At 32.4% G+C, this 20,886-nt stretch overlaps 2 protein-coding genes across 2 annotated transcripts in view; one reads left to right on the forward strand and one right to left on the reverse strand.

Moving 5' to 3' along the window:
* LOC108907890 (G protein-activated inward rectifier potassium channel 2) overlaps window positions 1-3,862 on the forward strand; it is a gene marked incomplete in the record, with an annotated part of 11,078 nt that extends 7,216 nt beyond the window's left edge. The window contains 3 exon segments of the mRNA XM_018711727.1: window positions 2,936-3,128; window positions 3,181-3,428; window positions 3,484-3,862. Of these exon segments, the coding sequence (XP_018567243.1) occupies window positions 2,936-3,128; window positions 3,181-3,428; window positions 3,484-3,763 (721 nt within the window).
* Window positions 3,863-4,121: 259 nt separating this feature from the next.
* Window positions 4,122-18,381, reverse strand: LOC108908181 (G protein-activated inward rectifier potassium channel 4). Its single transcript, XM_023454748.1, has 5 exons — window positions 18,272-18,381; window positions 15,922-16,193; window positions 15,574-15,800; window positions 9,943-10,181; window positions 4,122-7,329 (listed from the first exon to the last, which is right to left on the reverse strand). Exons 1-5 carry the CDS (start codon window positions 18,379-18,381, stop codon window positions 6,675-6,677), a joined length of 1,503 nt encoding a protein of 500 aa, XP_023310516.1. The 3' UTR covers window positions 4,122-6,674.
* Window positions 18,382-20,886: the final 2,505 nt, after the last annotated feature.

Raw genomic sequence — 20,886 nt, forward strand, 5'->3', positions numbered from 1 at the left:
TATACTTTATGTAAGAAATCGAATGCCTTTTTATAAATAAAAATCACTTTTAAAAAAAATGTGTATTTGCTTCTTATCTCTGTCACAAAGGAATAATTTTGGAATCACGAAGTGGCGTATCTGACTTTGAACATAAGTAATAATCTATGCAAATATTACATAATATGTCAAAATACATTAAAACTAAAAAAATGTATGTTTAATTTAATACTAAATGAAATAATATAGTTTTGAAAACGGACGTCTCTTTCGTTTTTACGCCGCTCTCTTGTAAAATTATTAAAATACTAGTTACGGTAGTTCGTGTTTTTAGGGACAAATTGTGTGTATAGTTTTAAAGCTTCGTTTTTTTATTTACACTTGTAAATAAATTCTGTAATTATGTATTATTTAAATATTTGTGATTTAAGGCAAAAACATGTTTACAAATTTTAATTAGCCGTATTTTCCATGCTCATACGTGTGTGAATAATGGAACAATGTGCGCGTTTACTAGCCACATGACGTCATGCGCAGAGTTGAACGAAAATGAGACCTTTTAGTATCATATCTTATAAGTTTACTGTATAATGGTCGCTATAAGCTACTCCCTACGTCCAATGTGTCAGAGCCAACTTCGACCACATTTTTTTTTGAACGCTCGTTACATGAAGGGTGGACACTGCTATATTAGTACAGTTATTGAAGCTGAAAATCAGCTGTAACCTCCGAATTCTTTGAAACTGCCTGGATTTCCATCAGAATTTAGAATAAGGCTTATCTTAGGCTCAAGTTCAAAAGTGACATAAGCCCGATTGACGCTTTTTGTTTTTTAGGGGTAAAAACTACCCTTAAGTGAAAAAAATTGAAAAAATTAAGTTTTAAGCATTTTATTGATAAAGATCTTGTTCAAGCACAAAGATTAAATAATGTTCCATGTTCTCGAACATATTTAATGATATATTTGATCTTTTCGATCCTTTATTTAACCCCTAAAAACTACCCCTATGCAAAAAATAATGATGAAAAATTACTTTTTAAAGATTTGGAATGATTAAATCGTGTAATTCTTTAAAATAAAAGTTACTTTATAACTAATAAAAGAATTTTTCCCTTTCAACCCATAAAAACCTTTATTGCGAATGCCAGCCACCTACGATTAACACTTTAAAATTTCATATGAACCTCGATATGCATCCAATCACATTTAGCCATTTTTTCGAAAAACACTGCATATTTCGAAAAAATTTTAAGAGACAAAAAAGTTTTTAAATTCCCTGGAGTTTCTAAGGGGCTACTAATTAAAAAAAATTAAATATGCAACTAAAGTTCGGTGGCCCCAAAAGCAAGGGGGCCCCCGAGAAAGTGTCTTGTGGGGGCCCCTTGCCAAAAAGCTTATCAGCATCTCATTCTACATGTCATAAAATCCCTGTGTACCAAATTTGGTGGTTCTTGTGCGATAGAGCTCTGAGATATAAAAAAAATAAATTTTTAGGGGCTTGTTTCAAGGGGCTATATCTCCGAAAGGGGGCCGCACTTATCAAAAATAAAAAATACGGGTCCCTTAAATTTCTCTTAAGAATTTCTGACCAAATTTTGTTGCATTTATTTCGGGACACCCTGTATAATATAATAAGTATATAAAAATGAAAAAACCTATTTTGCTTTGAAAAAATGTCATTGTTTTTTTTACCATAACTCGGTTAATTTTGGAGCTATAGTATCCTACAAAAAAGCATTTTAAAGATAATTTCAAGAGCTGTAAAATCGTTTGCATATAAAACCTTTTAAGTCCTTCGTTTTTAAAGGGAAAGATCGAAGTGCTCGAGACAAGTCGTTTTTTCACTAAAATGGATACTTCAAGCGGCGATGTCTCCTTTATTTTTATGCTATAGAAATAGAAAAAGCAAAATATTTGTTGAAAAAAAGCTACATTTTTGTTGTTTATCATTTTTTACGTACCTTCAGAGTTATTATAAAAATAAGGCAATTTTTTTTTAATAATGAAAAATACGTTTTCAACTTTTAACGTACATTATTAAAAAAATATGCATTCTAAACCGGTCTAACTTCAGGATCGTATGAAAAACACTAAAACAAAACTAATTGTTAAGGGTCTACGATTAATTTTAATTCTGATGGAAATGGTACAGCTTTACTGCTAATTTTTCCTTAAAAAATATGAGCAACCCATCTGTTTCTGACGATAACTCCTTCAATTTTGCTCTAATTAACTTTTATGCTCATTTTGAAGGTTTTTTTGAGTACTACAAAAAACTCCAGGAGCGTTATACACGTAAAATTAATCCTTTTTCCGTTATTTGACGTTGAATACATCGATTCGAGTATTCCCCCCAAAACAAGTCCCCTTCCACTAACCATATTTCGCTTTGTATAGGACGTACAACGCTTTTTAAAAAATGAATTTCTTTGTTTATTTATACGCTACATTTTTGTTCATTACACTTTTTTTAATAAAATGCATATTTTTTGAGTTGGTTTTTTCACTCAAAATTCCAAGTTTTCAATCGTGAATAACTAAAAAACTATTTCTAGAAAAAATTCTTCGAATATTTTTTGCTCAAAATCGGGTGTCAACCCCCAACAGGGTGGAAGCGTCAATCGGCGCTATGTCACTAATGTTCATTGACCTTTTCTCTAACTATCTGCCAAATTTCAAGCCGATCGGTTCAGTTTCAAAGAATTCGGAGGTGAAAAACTTCAATGACTGTACTATATTTTATTCTATTTTTCACAATATTACAAATATGTCATAGGTATGCTGTCAAATACAATATATATTCTCAGTTCTAGACAATGTTGTTTTTTCTTAGTCAATATTCGCAAAGCTGTTACTAGATTCGACAAATTGTACATTTACTAGTTTGTACATGTAATATTTTAGGTCGGCCCAGGAATATTTTGTGATATATCTTTCAGGTTACATGCTTTTGAGCATGGAGACAATCACCACCATCGGATATGGCTACCGCTACCCCACGGAGAAATGTGAAGGAGGCTGGATCCTCCTGATGATGCAGGTCTTGTTGGGCGTAGCAATACAGGGAGTTCTAGTCAGCACGGTCTACGTGAAGATATCGAAGCCCTTCTCTCGCGTGTCCATGTCAATTTTCAGCAAATCCGCAGTGGTAATTGTAATTTTTACCTGACAGTTTCTAGAATGACCAACTGACGTTCCAGATCTGCCTTCGCGACGGCAAGCTCCGCTTCGTGTTCAGGATACACGACTTCCACAAGAGGATTTGGTGCGGCACCAACATCTCCTTGTACTTCATGGACAAAGAACAGATTTACGACACCGAGTTCGAAATGGTGCAGATGGTGATCGAGCCGCATGGATTGCTGATATTTCCGTTGGAAATAGAGCACGTGATTGACGAGAACAGTCCCCTATGGACCTTCCGTCCTTTGGATATATTACAATCAAGGTTGTCAACGTTAAAGCTTTACCAGCTTGTTTTCTACACGTGTCGTTTGTTTCAGATTTGAAATAGTTGCAGTGGCGGAGGGCAGTTCGAATATAACGGGGCAGGTGTCGCAAAAAAGAACCTCTTATTCGAATTCGGATATTTATTGGGGTCAGAGATTTAAGCCGTGTGTGGACTATGACGAGACCAAGCAGGCTTACATCGTGGATTACAAGAAGTTCAAGCAGACTGTTCCTTTCGACACTCCACTTTGTAGCGCTAAAAAGTTACAAGATATAGAACGAAGGGTCACCGTAGCGGAAGAAAACGTCGCGAGCTGTTCAAAATCTTGGTAGTCTCTTAGACATTACAAGAAAGAATATAAATTATTTGAACTTGTCTCTTTGAGTGTCATAAATATTTTGTACAGTTATTTTTATAAACTATTCTGATAATTTAATTCATTTTTATCTACCATCGCGACAAACGTAAGGAACACAACTTCTCAAAAGCTATAGCTCCATACCTTTTAGATTTTTACTAAAATAAGACACGTAAGACAAGTTGAATCAAGTTACAATGCGTATGATGTCACGGTAGTAGTTCGATTGGCAATTCAAAACACTACAGACATGACGTCATGCAACATTTCGACTCTTTTGTCTTACTTAAAGAATTAATCATACTAAGCAAAAAGGGAAATGAAAGTACAAGGCAGTTATTTGGTTTTTATTATATACATATATTGATTTCAGTAAATCAGAACTGTATATCATAATTTACCATTTTGAATAAAAATTAACAAAATATAAATAAAACTGCTAAAAATAAAAAATACTTACAATTAGACGCAATATTATTAGACTTATACAGGAATATTTCCACAAATAATTCGTGAAAACAGAAAACCAATAGATGGCGCTGTTTCTGATAATAGCTCATCGATTTGTAGGAAATATAAATCATGATTTTAACTACATCACGTTTATGTGATGTAGTTCAAATATTGTAACAATTTAACAGCATTCTTTTGACTTGCTGCTATTGTTCCCAATACCAAAAATAAATTATAGCCTACACTTTTTTAGAGCACGTAAAGAATGTTGTCGAAAAAAATCTAATGTTAATCAAACACAAACATAAATGTTTCCCCTATGAGTGTGATTGTAAATTAACATAATAGTTGTCGCTCTTTCGTTATTCTCGCTAAAGTCCCTAGATTGAACAAGTACCGCAACCGATTGTTATTGGCAACTTGACATATGTGAATTTGAGTTATTTACCATAAAAAACTTACAAAACTCAGTTATTGTAGTGTTTTAGATCGAAACAAAACCTTCAAAGTATATGAAAATTAGTTTCAATTTTGGAAATAGATTTTATTTGAAAATGGCAGTTAATTGGAGTACTTTATCAGTATTTAGAGACTTTAATTCTCAGTAAAGTCCATAGTTCTACCAAATACCGCATTTTGCCACAAAATGGCAGTATATTTCGATACTTCATCAATATCTAGGGACTTTAATTTCCGTTTCTGCTAAAGTCCCTAGAATGTACAAGTATCTATTGTTCTTGGCAATTTGACATACGTCAACTTGAGCTATTTATATAAAAAACTTACAAAATCAAGTTATCGTTGTGTTTTAGATCGAAACAAAACCTTCAAAGTATATGAAAATTAGTGATTTAATTAGTTTAAATAGTTTCAATTTTGGAAATAGAGATTTATTTAGAGAAAATGGAATTGAAAGTATGTGAAAATTAGTAAGTTAATTGGTTTAAATAGTTTCAAGATTGACAGTTACATGGGGTACTTTGTCAGTATCTGGAGACTTTAATTCTTAGTAAAGTCACTAGTTCGACCAAGTACCGCATTTTGCCACAAAACGGGAGTAGATTTCGGTACTTTATCGATATCTAGGGATTTTAATTTCCGTTTTTGATGAAGTCCCTAGAATGAACAAGTATCGCAACCGATTGTTCTTCGCGATTTGACATATATCAATTTGACCTATTTATATAAAAACTTACAAAATTAAGTTATCGTAGTGTTTTAGATCGACACAAAACCTTTAAAGTACCTATATGTAAATTAATTATTTAATTAGTTTAAATAGTTTCAATTTTGGAAATAGAGATTTTATTTGAAAATGGCAGTTAATTGGGGTACTTCATCAGTATCTAGAGACTCTAATTTTCAGTAAAGTCCCAAGTGCCGCATTTTACCACCACATGGCAGTATATTTCAGTACTTTATCAATATCCAGGGACTTTAATTTCCGTTCTTGCTAAAGTCCCTAGTTCGACCAAATACCGCATTTTGCCACAAAATGGGAATAGATTTCGGTACTTTATCAATATCTAGGGACTTTAATTTCCGTTTTTGCTAAAGTCCCTAGATTGAACAAGTACCGCAACCGATTGTTCTTGGCGATTTGACATATGTCAATTTATATAAAAAATTTACAAAATTAAGTTATCGTAGTGTTTTAGATCGAAACAAAACCTTTAAAGTACCTATATGTAAATTAGTGATTTAATTAGTTTACATAGTTTCAATTTTAGAAATAGAGATTTTATTCGAAAATGGCAGCTAATTGGGATACTTTATCAGTCTCTAGAGACTTAAATTCTCAGTAAAGTCCCTAGTTCGACCAAGTACCTCATTTTGCCACCACATGGCAGTATATTTCGGTACTTTATCAATATCTAGGGACTTTAATTTCCGTTCTTGCTAAAGTGTCTAGATTGAACAAGTACTGCACCAGATTGTTTTTGGCGCTCTGACAAATGTCAATTTGAAATATTTATATAAAATTTACAAAATTTAGTTATTGTAGTGTTTTAGATCGAAATAAAACCTTCAAAGTATGTTAAAATTAGTTCAATTTTGGAAATAGAGATTTTTTTCCAAAATTACGGTTAACTGATGTACTTTATCAGTATCTAGATACTCTAATTCTCAGTAAAGTCTCTAGTTCGACCAAGTACCACATTTTGCCACCACATGGCAGTATATTTCGGTACTTTATCAATATCTAGGAACTTTAATTTCCATTCAGGTGCAGCAGCTTATTGTCTTTTTATTTTGCCAAACAATGTCGATTTGATATATCTCAATTTGGACTATTTATATAAAAAAAACTTTCAAAATTTAGTTGTAATGTTTTTGATACAAGTATACGGCAGGTGAGAGGGGTACTTTATTATTATAGGAATTTTCGCCAAAAAAATTTTGTTTTCGTATTTTCATTTTCTTTTTTATCCTTAAAACGACGTTTCGTTGAACTTCCTTTCACCCCCATTCAAATGCAACCTCTTACTATTATCCTGCAATACAAAGCTCTGCAAACTATGCAACATGTTCTTCGTCTTCCCTACCAGATTACTGTGCGACTTGATATTCTCTTCAGTCAAATCCTCCACGCTAAGATCCTCAAAGGCTACATCTTCCTCGGAAGACGACGAACTTGGAACGTTCCTCGCTATTTTCTTATCACTCTCCTTTTTCTTCTCTCCTCTCTCTTTGCTCACGTGGACTATCGCTGAAGTGGTCACGACGCTGCCGCTGACGGTTTCTTCTTCTTCCTCTGGCCAGGGCTGGGAGATCTTCAGGCTGTTAAACATAGGACTGGAGTATTTGGAGGTGGACGGGCTGAGATAGAGCTTCGGGGCCGCTAGAGAAACAATCTCGTCGTACATCTCCCTCAGTTTTTGGGCGCTGCACAGGGGGGTGTCGAATTCTTCGGTTTTGTTGAACAGGGAGTGGTCGACGATGTACTTGTCCTTCTTTTTGTCGAAGAGCGTGCAGGGTTTGAACTTGTGGCCCCATTTTATTTCCCGGCTCAGGTAGGAGGTTGTTGTCCTCGAGGTATGGGAAGTAGCCAGAGATGTTCCGTCCATTATGACTATTATCTCGAACCTGAAACAAGACAAACAGTTTGAATATTAAAAAGATGATTCATGTTTGATTTTTAATAAATTTGAAACCTTCATTGACTTACTTTTCATCTGTTGCTTTGATTGAAGTAGTGACATTATAGTGCAACAATCACTGAAGCTTAAGAAAAGACCGACAAGATGGCGACTCTACTAAAAATATCTGTCATCAGTTAATAGTATCGATAGCCCCTAGACAATATAACACAACGGTTTTGAGAGTCATATATCTTACAATTCATTAAATAAGCCTACATTTAAACCAAATACCAACATTTCGCCTGTTATAGATGATATTGACATGCAAGAAATTATATTGAGTTCTAAATTCACACAATATTGACTTACCATGTATCATGTTTAATACGGCAAACAAGTATCTGTCTCGCCTAGAAACAACACAGAAACACGAGATCTTTGTTTCGCGTTTAAGCTGAGAGCGAATTTGTGGTTTACAAAAAGCCGGTTTACACAAAAACCGTATGTATCGTAAACCCTAATTTGAATTGTAAAGCGCGTCGCTTCTTTGATAAGCGTGACCATAATTCCGTTTATTAAATCCAATTTTTATAGATTCAGTTTTAAAGGCTTTTCCATTACTGTTACGCTCGTTGAAGAGCAACATCAAGATACCAGGATCGGTGAAAAGTCGATCGAATTAGCCTTGGAAAAGGATGAAATCATTCAGTAACGTTTTGTAATACGAATAGAAGTCAATCTTTAATCGCATTGACTTTGAAAACAGGTCAAGTGACGTTTTGCAATATGGATATAAGTTAATATATAGATGAATTGAAACAGATAAAAAAATTGGAAGACGTTTTGTATGTAAAGAAGAAGTCAATCATTCCCAGAATTAGCTTAAAAAAGAAATGAAATAGTTTTGTAAAATAGATGGAAGTCAATCTTGTATAGCATTGGCTTTGAAAACAAATGAAATACTTCAAATGACATTTTGTAAAACAAATGGATGTCAATCTTCAATCACATTGGCTTTGAAAACAGATGAAATAGTTCAAATGACGCTTTGTAAAATAAGTGGAACTTAATCTTCCATCGCATTGGCTTTGAAACAGATGAAATAGTTATGATGATGTATTGTAATATGGATGTAATATTTAGTTGAATTGACCTTTGAAACAGATAAAATAATTGAATGACGTTTTGTATGTGAACTAGAAGTCAACTACTCACAGAATTGACCTTGAATACAAATGAAATAGTTTTCTAGAATGGATGGAAGTCAATCTTGTATAGCATCGGCTTTGAAAACAGATGAAATAATTCAAATGACGTTTTGTAAATTGAATGGAAGTCAATATTCCATCATATTGGCTTTAAAAACAGATGAAATAGTTCAAATGACGTTTTGTAAAATAAGTGGAACTTAATCTTCCATCGCATTGGCTTTGAAACAGATGAAATAGCTCCGATGGTATATTGTAATACGGATGTAAGTTAATATTCAGTTGAATTGACCTCTGAAACAGATAAAATAATTGAAAGACGTTTTGCATGTGAACTAGAAGTCAATCATTCACATAATTGGCCTTGAAAACAAATGAAATAGTTTTGTAAATTAAATGGAAATGAATTTTGTATAGCATTGGCTTTGAAAACAGATGAAATAGTTCAAATGACGTTTTGTAAATTGAATGGAAGTCAATCTTCCATCACATTGGCTTTGAAAACAGATGAAATAGTTCCGATGACATATTGTAATATGGATGTAATTTAATATTTAGTTGAATTGACCTTGGAAACAGATAAAATAATTAAAATACATTTTGTATATGAATAAGAAGTCAATCAATTACAGAATTGATCTTGAAAACAAATGAAATAGTTTTGTAGAATGGATGGAAGTCAATCCTGTATTCTGTATAGCATTGACTTTGGAAACAGAAGAAATAATGCAAATGACGTTTTGTATATTGAATGGAAGTCAATCTTCCATCATATTGGCTTTGAAAACAGATGAAATAGTTCAAATGACGTTTTGTAAAATAAATGCAAGTCACTCTTCCATCGCATTGGCCTTGAAACAGATGAAATAGTTCTCATTACGTTTTGTAAAATAAATGGAAGTTAATCTTCCATCGGATTGGCTTTGAAACAGATAAAATAGTTCAAATGATGTACTGTAATATGAATGTAAGTTAATATATAGCTGAATTGACCTTTGAATTGATATTTGATTGATAAAATAATTGAAAGACTTTTTGCATGTGAAGATTGAAGTCGATATTCGATCGAATCAGCCTTGGATAGAGAGGAAATTATTCAAATGATGTTTTATAATATGGGTGGACGTCAATATTTAATTGCATTGACGTACAAAGCGATGAAATCGTTCAATGGTGTTTTGAAGTATGAACAATATGAATAGAAGTCAATTTTTCATCGAATTAGCATTGAAAACAGATGAAATAGTGTAAATGACGTTTCACAATATGGATGGAAGTCAATTTTCGATAGAATTGACCTTGACAGTAGATTAAATAGTTCAAATGAGGTTTTGTAACATAGATTCTGTTGGCGAGATCAGAAGTCTATGACACAAAAATGATTCTTCTACAGCATCTTTTTACCTTACCTTTTTAGTATTAGATCTTTTGCAGAAAGGTCCCAGAATGGACTGTTGTCGTTTATACGGTGGACTATCTCGACGGGCCATATCAGTATACCGGCTGGTTCGAGCTTTATGGACTTGAGGAAAAGCTCACCCCGCTTCTTCTGCACCAGATAAGCCGACATGGTCGTCAGACATTCGTATTTGTTGGCAGAATCCCTCACGCGGAATATCAGACACATCTCCCCGTCTCTCTGGTGGACCTGGGAATACTCACGTGTTAAAATTTGATAAATCCAGAAGTAAATCACATTTATTAGGAAATGTATTATTTTTTAAAGCGAAGAAACTGAACATATTTCATGATTTTCAAAATAATCAGCACATAATTAAAAAAAAACTATAAAATGCACAAGTACTCAATAGTTTAAAAAATCCCCGTTGCACATAAATGAGACTCAGCTTTAAAATTCTCCTCTGCTCTTAAAATTTTCGATAGCAGCGTCATTTCCAGCAGACCTAGGTCGTAATCCGTTGGACTTGCTGACCCCTGGCGATAGCTAAATATGAATAATATAGCGTTTCGCGTGAACACCGCCAAAGGGTAGGTGCAACGTCTAGACGGTAAATGTCGGGTTTCCATGAGCGCAAGCCTTTTATTTAACGGCCTTTGAGCCCATAAATTTGCGACATGAGGCGTGCGTATCGTAACATGCAGCGAATTTACAGGCAAGGAATGATACTGTATGTGGGATTACTAGAATGAAACGAAGTAAACTTGTGTCATAAAAAAAAACAAATAAAGATTTCCTCTAGTTTATTATAATATTACAGCAATCTTTTTAGAATTGTGTCTATAATAGTGTTTACATGATCAGTAACTCTGGGCCATGTCTGCTGGATGAAAATATTTTCGACAGCCGTTATACTCGATATAAGAATGTTTCTTTGCACAAACAACGATAAGAACTATATGTAGTTTAGTCACACCTTGCTAAGAACACAAGGGATATATAAAGTATTTTAAATATGCATAAGTTGCTCAAGTAATTTGTGAAATAAACTTGTCCGACAAAAATCATGCAGCGTACGAGCAGTCCGACGCCCCAAAAATGTCAAAATGAGATTATGTTTTTTTTTTGTTTTGAAATAAAGTATTGATTACAAAAAAATATGCGGCCGACAAAAACAGCACCGCAAATTAATAAAAAACTGATAAAACATTTAAAATACTTTTTTTTGAAATAAATTAAATAATTTAAAAAAATGGAAATATCGACATCGTACTGATAAAACTGATGATAAAAATGTTAAAAAGCGCTCCTAATTTAGGTCAGGGGTTAACTGTTTTAATTTTTAATAAAGGTATTTTTGTTGAATGTGTGTTTATAATAAAAAAAATTGAACGTTAGGAAGATAATGTTGGTACCTATTTTAATCTTTGATTAATAAAAATATTTTACTATGGGTAATTATGGTAATATACAGGGTGAGTTATTAATAATGGCATATTCGTATTTGCCTATTCAAAAAACGTAAAACTACAAATTTTCAAAACAATCGGTCCATACATACTTAAAATATAGATAAAAAGGAAAAATATTTTTTCAACTTTAACACCCTGTAGAACGAAAAGGAGCAATAATTGATTAAGGCATGTTTGGCTCAATCACTATATTTTGTCGTTAACAATATGTCATTAAAAAGTGTAATACCATTATTAATGATTCACCCTGTATATTATTCCAATTTTTGAATCAACCAAAAATAATAGCAATAATAGCAATTGTACATTTTGATAATTTTTTAGATTCGTTCAACTCGTAATATTAAATAACTAACATTTTTTGAAATAACAATTTACTAGAAAAAATGTATTTTAATTTTATGCTATACCTATTTAGTAATAGGCAATTTAATATAAAAAGTGCGAGGGAGCCACTAACAAAATGAGAAATACGAAGAAAAAAATGCAATTTAATATTAATCAATAAGTACAAAATCTCATTTTATCTGTGAACCCTAGCACTTGTTTTCCATTTTTCATTTAGTCTTTCTTATAATAAAAAAAGTACGAANGAAATACGTTTATTTAAGATCAAGTAATCATATTTTATTAAGTATAATAATATTTTCAAGGACATATCCGTTTTCAAAGAAATATATTCAAAGTTGGGATTTTATTAGTTATTGAAAAAAATTTCCAAATTTTCCAGATATTTCGATGGAAATTATATTATTATGTTACTTCGTAATTGTATATACGAAGGATTTAAAATAAAGTAAGTGTGTGTAGAAATATTTTGTAATATGTACTGTTTATCTAAATAGAAAAGTGTAAAAGGAAGATGCAATTTCTTAACAATATATTTTTTTTGTTTTCTTGTAGGACTGGCGTCTTAACCCGATGCTTTTGTCGGACTTTACTACTTTTCCTTCTAAAATATATGATTCCATCATGTATTACTTTTGTCCGACATGCATGTATGAGGAAACATAATCTCGTCATATTGACATTTTTGGGGCGTCGGACTACTCGTACGTTGCATGATTTTTGTCGGACAATTTGACCACAGTTTGTTTCGCAAATTACATAAGCAATTTACGAAAAATGGAACTTGCATGTATAAGGATACATAATGACGCCATTTTGACATTTTGGGGATGGTGGACAAACTTCAGTATTTAATTCAGGCACTTATTTCTGAGAGTCACGTGGTTGTTGCTGTTTTTTATGAGACTAAACTGTTAAAATAATAATAAAAATAATAACAATTTTCTATTTATTACACCGATTTATGGGAACAATCTGAATTTAGCTTTTTGAACTTTAGCTATTTTGAAATACATGCCAATGGGTATATTAAGTATTTAATAAATTTTCAACATTCCAGGAATTTAGGAATGTCAAAAATTCCTCCTTAGCGATGCCTTATAAAATTCCGGCCATGATTTTATTATAATGAGGCTTATAATAACGATAATGCAGTCCGCGGGGAGCAATACCGGGAAACTTCTAGATGCGAGGGCCCGCAGCTTTTAAAAAGTACTAAATTTAAATGTCGATCCGCCCGATTACGAGTAATGAGGGCGAATTTCGGCCTTAAACAGTTTCCACGGGAAACATAAAAGCACTGGCTTTGAACGGGCTTTAACGTCTACCTGACGTGATTAACAAAACTGTTTAAATTCCAAATCAATCGGTCTTTATTTTAAAATTGCTTATATTCGTTAATTTCTGAACCCTCGCCACGGGAGCCATTGAAACAATATTCGTTTGTAAACCCAATAAACTTTTAAAATAAAGAAACATACACAAAGCGTTATTTTTTATCACTTTTAAATGCCAGTGCCACAATTGTATGAAGAAAATTCAAATAAAAAAGAAGTAGAAGTAGGAAGTAAGTAGATTGAGATACTTGCTTGTAGATATTAAATAAAATCTAGTTTGAAATACTTAAAATTATATATTTCCATTCCCCAATCATTATTTTTTAGCCAATATACATAAATAAATGTCAAAAGTTACAAAAGAAAATACCAAAAGCATGAATAAAAGCTGTTGAAGAGAAGATTGTGGAGCCACAACCTCAGCACACCGTTCGAGGACATCAACTAATCGACATGAGTACATGGCACAAAGCATGCACTGCTCTTTTTGCAAAGAACTTTTACGTATTATTATCTGCAAACTGTGATCACGAAGTGATTACATTCAATTCTATAATATTTTATTTAATTAATTGTATTTATTGCTGGAGAAAACTGTCTCTTTTTATAATTTTTATAAGAATACAGTAACAGTTGTTTTAAATAGTATAAAATACAGTACTTACATGTAATGCTGATATTGTTAACATTCAATAATATTCTAGACAAAATTTACGCAATAACAGTTAATTTTCTGACCACGGCAAATAGAGTAGTGAACACTTTCTTCAAAGAAATAATTGACTTGTTTTTAAATACATACGTAAAAAGAGCTTCTTACTTGTGAAAATACCGAAAGCATAATGAAATTACAAAAGAAAACCTGAAAAGTCAATAAAAATGTATTTTTCGGGGTCTGACGATGACTTTTAATTTAATTTTGACGAAACGTGGTGAAAGTATATCTTTCTGTGTCTCAAATAACCACAATTTTTTTTAGATAAAAAAAACAAGAAGTTTCCGAGATATTAATTTTTTCCGGTCTGAAACACTTTTTCTTCAAAAATTCTACTTAAAAAAATCATCGTACACAGTTCTGCCGGTAATCAGTAATCAGTTCAAAAACATGCTCAAAAATGCAAAAAATAAAAAATGACTGACAACAATACATTTTTTCAGAATTAAAAATGACTACATTTTGTCATAAAAATAGCAGTGACGTATTTAAAAAAATTAACCCGATGATCGCTCCTCGAAGACGAAATGTCGGATTACAAAAATGTTGACGCCACTGTATAGAGCGAAAAAATGGCATTGTAAATATGTAATTTATTTTAAAATTCGTTTTCAAATAAAGCCAGGAAAAAATTAAACAATTTTGCAAAATTTCGGTTTTTTCCGGATCTAAAACTTTCTAAACGGCATATTGTTAGGTATAAAAAACACAACTTTTTTCTAATCTGAGCCACCCCGTATCTCTTACCGTTTCCTAGATCCTAATGCTATCCCATCCTTATCTTGGACACACTGTATATCTATGAGTTCATTAAAATTAAAAAAAAATAAGTACACTAATCGATTCTACAGAAAAAAATTATTATTTATTTTATTTATTCATTATTCGACTTATGCATTGCTATAAAATTCTGTACAAAAATAAAGTGGTCAAACAATGAGACAGTTTTTTTTTAATTTTTTTTTCGTACAATTGAATGGTGTAATCAGTTTTTGATTTTTTTTTTAATTTAAACAAATTATCTTCAATTACTGAAAAATTCATTGTTGCAAGTCATTTTTTATTTTTATTGCATTTTTGACCATGTTATTGAACTGTGATTACAGATTTTTTTATTTCAACAAAAAGTATATGTCAAAACGACAAAAATTATCACCAGCAGAACTCTGTACGATGATTTTTCTAAGTAGAATTTTTCGTTGAAGAAAAAGTGTTTCAGGCCGGAAAAAATGAATATCTCGGATTTCTTGATTTTTTTATCTAAACAAATTTGTGGCTATTTAAGACACAAAAAGGTATACTTTCACCAAGTTTCGTCAAAATTAAATTATTTTTGCGGAAATGAGAAATAAAACGATTAATCAGAAAAAAACCGTTGTTCCCATTTTTTCTCGGAAATTTTGATGTTATTTTAAAAGTGACCTCTACAAAAGTTGTAGATTTTTGCATGTTCTACAACTTTTTTATTGGACACTTTTTTGTTTGACGTCAATTTTCGCCAGAAATCCCAATGATACAATTTTTCACAACTTTTCAACCCTCCAAATCAACCCTCCGCCGCCCCTACTCACGCTTTCATTTATTTTTTTTTTCGTTTATTATAACAATTTTCTTTTTTTTTCCTCTAAATGAGTTTTTCGATCGGTCTATATCTCAATAATACGAAATTGGCTGCATTTTCCGATCCTCCTTAATTCCTATTTTTTTAAATTTTTTGCACTGTCACATTTTTCGCAATCTTTCCTAAAATTTACCACCGGCCAACTCACCACAGCAATCTTGCTGAAACAAGCCATCGAATGGACCTTCTGCGGCCCTATCATCTTCATGTAGACGATGCATATGACGCTGCCGCAGATGATGACGCCCACTATGATTTGGATGCACATCAGGAACACCGCTTCGGGACAGTAGCCGTTGATATAGCGGTTGCCGTAGCCGATGGTCGACTGTGTCTCCACGCTGAAGAGAAGGTACCCAGCGAAGCCATCTATACCTTAGAAATAAAAGAATAAACATTTTAGTTTATTAAAGACAAAGTTCCTGGGGGAGTACAATCCCCTTTGCATCCAAATGCGGACCTGCTACTTCTCAATAGAACCAGTTAAAGTTCTTACCTTCCAAACATGGTTCTCCGTCCACATCCATGCTTTCCGAAGACACGATCATCCACAGTCCGGCGAATATCAACCAAGTGAGGTTGAAGGCTATGCATACTATCAGTAGAATCAATTTCCAGCTGCCTTCTATGAGGGTGTTGGTGAAGTCCCGCATGTACCGGAAGGTGTGTTGGGAGTTCTCCGTGTTCCGGAGTATGGCCGACTTGCCGCTTTTCCGGACCAGCCTCTTGACGAGGCGACAGTTGCGGCGATGGAGCAAACTTTGCACGCTGAAATTGAAGGAGTAATACGAGTAGTAGATTTTTGGTCTTCATAAAGATGAAGTGTCTAATTTGTCGTAAAATTTTAGTCAATACTCTCTTTGCTTTTCTAGCTGACCTCCAGTAATTATTTTTTGCTATGATCTGTAACTGTAACAAACTTTGATTAAGATTATCTCCCAAAAAGTTATGAATTTGAATTTGATGATACATTATGCCACACCAGACATTTACCTACTTCTTTATGTTTTTGACTATTAGTTATCAATCGAAAATTTGGATTATGTTTAGCCCAGTATCTACAATTTTGAGAGCAAATTACGCCATTAGTTGTGAATGTTGAATCGTCAGAAAATAAAATATTGTGATGAAAGAATCTGTTTTCAATCAGTTTCTCGACCATAGTTAAATAAAAGTCCAAACAACTACCACCATCTTCATCCAGCAATGTATGATTAAAAACTAGTTTGAATGGTTGGATTTTGTTGTATATTAAAATTCTTTCAATATGAGATCTGCTAATATCTGTTTCCTGACCTTTTCCTGCGTGATATATTCTTTTTTTATCTTTTTAATATTCTTTACATCACCAGTGGTATCGAATTTTATAATTAGCATTGGATACATTTGGATACTTCTCATTAAAAATTTGTGTTGCATATCGATAAGAAACATTACCGATTCCATAACATTTCACAAGATAAATTATGAATCAAAAATTATTCGGAGGGCAGTTAATAAAAATAAATATGTTGACTTTGAAATTGATAAAGAAATATCCATGGTAATTATATGGTATGTTAATTAATTAAAAATTGCGGCATCTTCTTATTTGCAAAATGTGATTATTCTTCTCTTCTGATTAAACCCCGTATTTAAGCATTTCTTGAGTTCTCGAACAACTTAGATAAACACAGTTTTTAACGAAAATAAAAATTAAGGATACTTTTCTTAGGGAACATTTCACATTTTGAAATTTTTTGGAAGCCCTATATTAGGGTGGCTCAAAAAAACGAATATTTTTTTTTTCGTGCTCTTGTGAAAATATGTTAGTTTATCATGTTTTAAGAGCCCCCTCAAAAAATCAGCTCAAAATAATTTTTTTAGAGGTCTCAAGATTTTTAAAAATTTCCAAAATCATCAAGAATAGAATTTTTTTCTCCATATTTTATCATGTTCTAGGTAAAAAAAAATCGCAATTCTGAAAATTTCAGATCGATATTTTAATTTCTAAAGGTCACTCATAATTATTTTAACTTTCAATGGAGTGTACCTAAAACGTTTTCGAGCGACCTCTAAAAATAAATATCAACGAACTAATAATTTTTTTATTGAATTTGATGAACAAAAGAATAGAAATAAATCACGAGACACTTAAAAAATTTCTCGATGCAAAATTTACTACCGTGAGTGTCAAATATTTATAATTTTTTAATTTTTTAAATTAAAGTGACTCGTGATTTATTTCTATTCTTTTGTTGATCAAATTCAATAAAAAAAATTATTGGTTCGTTGATATTTATTTTTAGGTCGCTCGAAAACATTTTAGGTACACTACTTTGAAAGTTAAAATAATTTATGAGTCACCTTTAGAAAAAAATATCGATTTGAAATCGAGATTTCTTTGAACCTAGAAAATGAAAACAACGAGAAAAAAATCAATTTTTGACGATTTTGAAAATTTTTAAAAATCTTGTTTTTGCGCTGATATTTTGAGGGGGCTTTTAAAACACGACAAATTAACATATTTTCACAAGTGACAAGAAAAAAATATTCTTTTTTTTTTTGGGCCACCCTACCCTATATGTTCTATTACATATTTGATTACTACCCATGACTTCCCAAGTTAACCAAAACTATTTATCAAGAATAGCTTTTTCTCGAAAAATCAACAATAAAAAAGTTATCAAGAGTGCGGTACTCCACATGGGGACACACTGTATTTGCATGCTGTACTTTATTATGTTCTTTTTATTGTCTCAATTAAATTTAACCAACCTTCTGTGCAATAAATTGCGTATCAAAATAAAGTATTATCTTTTATGATATTATTGTTACTAAAACAAATAAAGCCAATAAAAATATACCTTGATCTTCGTCTGCTGTTCTTCCTGTACACGTAGAACGGGTAGAACTCGCCATTTTTGGCACTTTCCGTGCTATTGTCCACGGTTATATCGTCCGCCCCCTTCGGCATATTCTCACCCCTTTCCCCTCTCCCTTTTCGCGAATAGTCTCATTCTCTCCTTTCTATGCACCGCACGTGAGAAAACTGGCTGTGAAAATTGCTTTGGTGTAGGAATTGTTTAAAGTGCCTGCACAAATTAAACAAACCAGGCGACACACACGTATGTTTTTAGCCAGTAATTCCTTTAGTCATATCGCCGTTTTATCTTCGCTGAGATAAAGGGGATTTAGGTAATATAAATATTTAAAGCTGTTTTCTCGGCGCAAATAAAAATGTGTGAAAATATGTTTTGGCGATAAGTCATCGGGTATGCGAGGAATTTCTTGTTGGGTTTTTGGTTTGCGAGTGTTTAATACTCTTAGAACTATTTGCGATACAATTTATTTCAAATATATTATTTTGTACAGAAATTTAATTAATAAAGATCAAGAAGTACGGTGAATTGGACGAGGGACAGTAGCGTGGCCACCGCGGTTACCGGATCTAAATCCTCTTGACTTTTTTATCGGGACATTTAAAATCTGAAATATATCGTAATAAAGTGGAAAATGTTGATGAATTACGTGGACATATTACAGCTGCTACCAATAATTTACGATTGCAAAACCAGTAGCTCAAATTCCACTAGCGTGTAGATAAACACTTTTAGGTAACTTTCGAAGAGTCATTTTTTAATTATTATTTAACCGGTTGTCCAAAGAATAAGGTGAATTTGTTTAAAAAAATAAAGAAATCTTTATTTATGCTTCCAAATCAATTTCGATCTTTGATTTGATTAACGTGTTGTTCATCAGTTGACGTTGATGGTGGGCAGGGATGATGTTCGTCCTTAACGCTTTCTCTGCCTTCTTTAAAGTCTTTATACCACTTGTAAAAAATTTTTTGCTACATAAACTCATCACTAAAGCCTTTTGTAACATCCTCAACGTTTCCGCGGCAGAATACTCATTCCGCAAAGAAAATTTAATGCAAATTCTTTACTCGACAAAATCAGACATAGTGAAAATATATAAACTCACTTCGTATGTTTACAAAAACACGAGTAGCTTTGCAGCAATTGAACATATTGACTTGAAACTCTGCATAGATATCAAGGGCAGTACTACCAACCTATAAAAAAATAATTGTATGCTTTCATAGTACCATAATTCACCTTATTTTCTGGACATATTGGTGGAATATCGTATTTGTGAATCACGCTGTAGAGGGGTATACAAATAACACATTTCTCGTAAAATTCGGAGCAATTTGATACCTTTGACTCTAATATATTGCTGTTCTTCGAGTTGTAAAGTTCTTTAATCCCCTAATTTCATCTTTCTAATGTTGGCATAACTTCACATTTCAGTGGGAGAGCGCAGCAATGCAGAAATAAATCGGTTTATCTGGAATTCGAGGTATTCCAGCAAAATATTTGTGGCGAGAATACGGTCAGTTAGATGGGTATAGCTCAGGAGCAGATATGCTAAATCTTATCAGTATTTTCGTGTTCCTAATATCTACGAGGAACTAATAATCTAATTAAAATACGGGGTGTCAAATTCAGCAGCTAATATGTTTTCCACAACAAAGAATATTTTAATAACAAAATTTGTCTTTTTTTCGGCTCAGCTTACAAATAATATAAGGAATAATTATATAAAAAAAGGTAACTATTAACTAACTTTATTTGATCTATGTAATACTGAGTATGTCTCCTTATATTATTTGTTGCCTACCAGACAGGGGCATCTGTTATATCTAAATAGGAACGAATATGGCTGTTTATTTGTCAGATTTTGTCAGAGCTCGTGAAAATAGTGAAATATTTAAGTTATAACTGATTGGATTATGCTTATTTCTGTACAAGTAAGTCCTGTGGTTTATTATTTATACTTTGCAAAGATTTGATACGAGATAAAGCATGATTTATTGGTGATAGCTAGCAATATTATAGTGCAATGTTTTAGGTACTTGATACGTTGCAGAATTTGAAGTTTTCTTTGCTGGAAACTACGTAGAGGCTTGCAGACTATTTATGGGGCCACTGGAAACTGCTTTGGAACTGCTTTATACTGCTGGTAGCGGAAAATTTTCATGGGATGACAAAATAACTTTCTCTGAACTATGGCAAACTGTGAATTTAACTGGTGAGTGTTTAATTTTCTTTCTTGGACTGTTGTTTCTTGCTTTATTTTTAAATTTTCAGGAGCTGTACATCTTGCAAAACCCAAGCCGTAACCAATCAATATTTTTTTTGTTACTCATCCTTCCTGAATATTCTGTCCCTAGCTTTGCTTAAGGTCCATACACAGATTTTTCACTCTTAGATGTCCTTTTCAGTCACTCTTTCACAACACTACTATAACTAACACATTTTTAACAAATGTCTTTTTATTTTTATATACAATTCTATACATTAATTAATAAAATATTCTTTATTTTATGTTTTTTAGGTCATCTCCGGGTATTCTTACAAAGCCACCTTTAGCTTTGACATTTGTGAAATTTATTATAAAATTTGACAATTGATGA

The sequence above is a fragment of the Anoplophora glabripennis genome, unplaced genomic scaffold (assembly GCF_000390285.2).
Source record: "Anoplophora glabripennis isolate ALB-LARVAE unplaced genomic scaffold, Agla_2.0 scaffold11, whole genome shotgun sequence".
In the NCBI taxonomy this organism is placed as follows: domain Eukaryota; kingdom Metazoa; phylum Arthropoda; class Insecta; order Coleoptera; family Cerambycidae; genus Anoplophora; species Anoplophora glabripennis.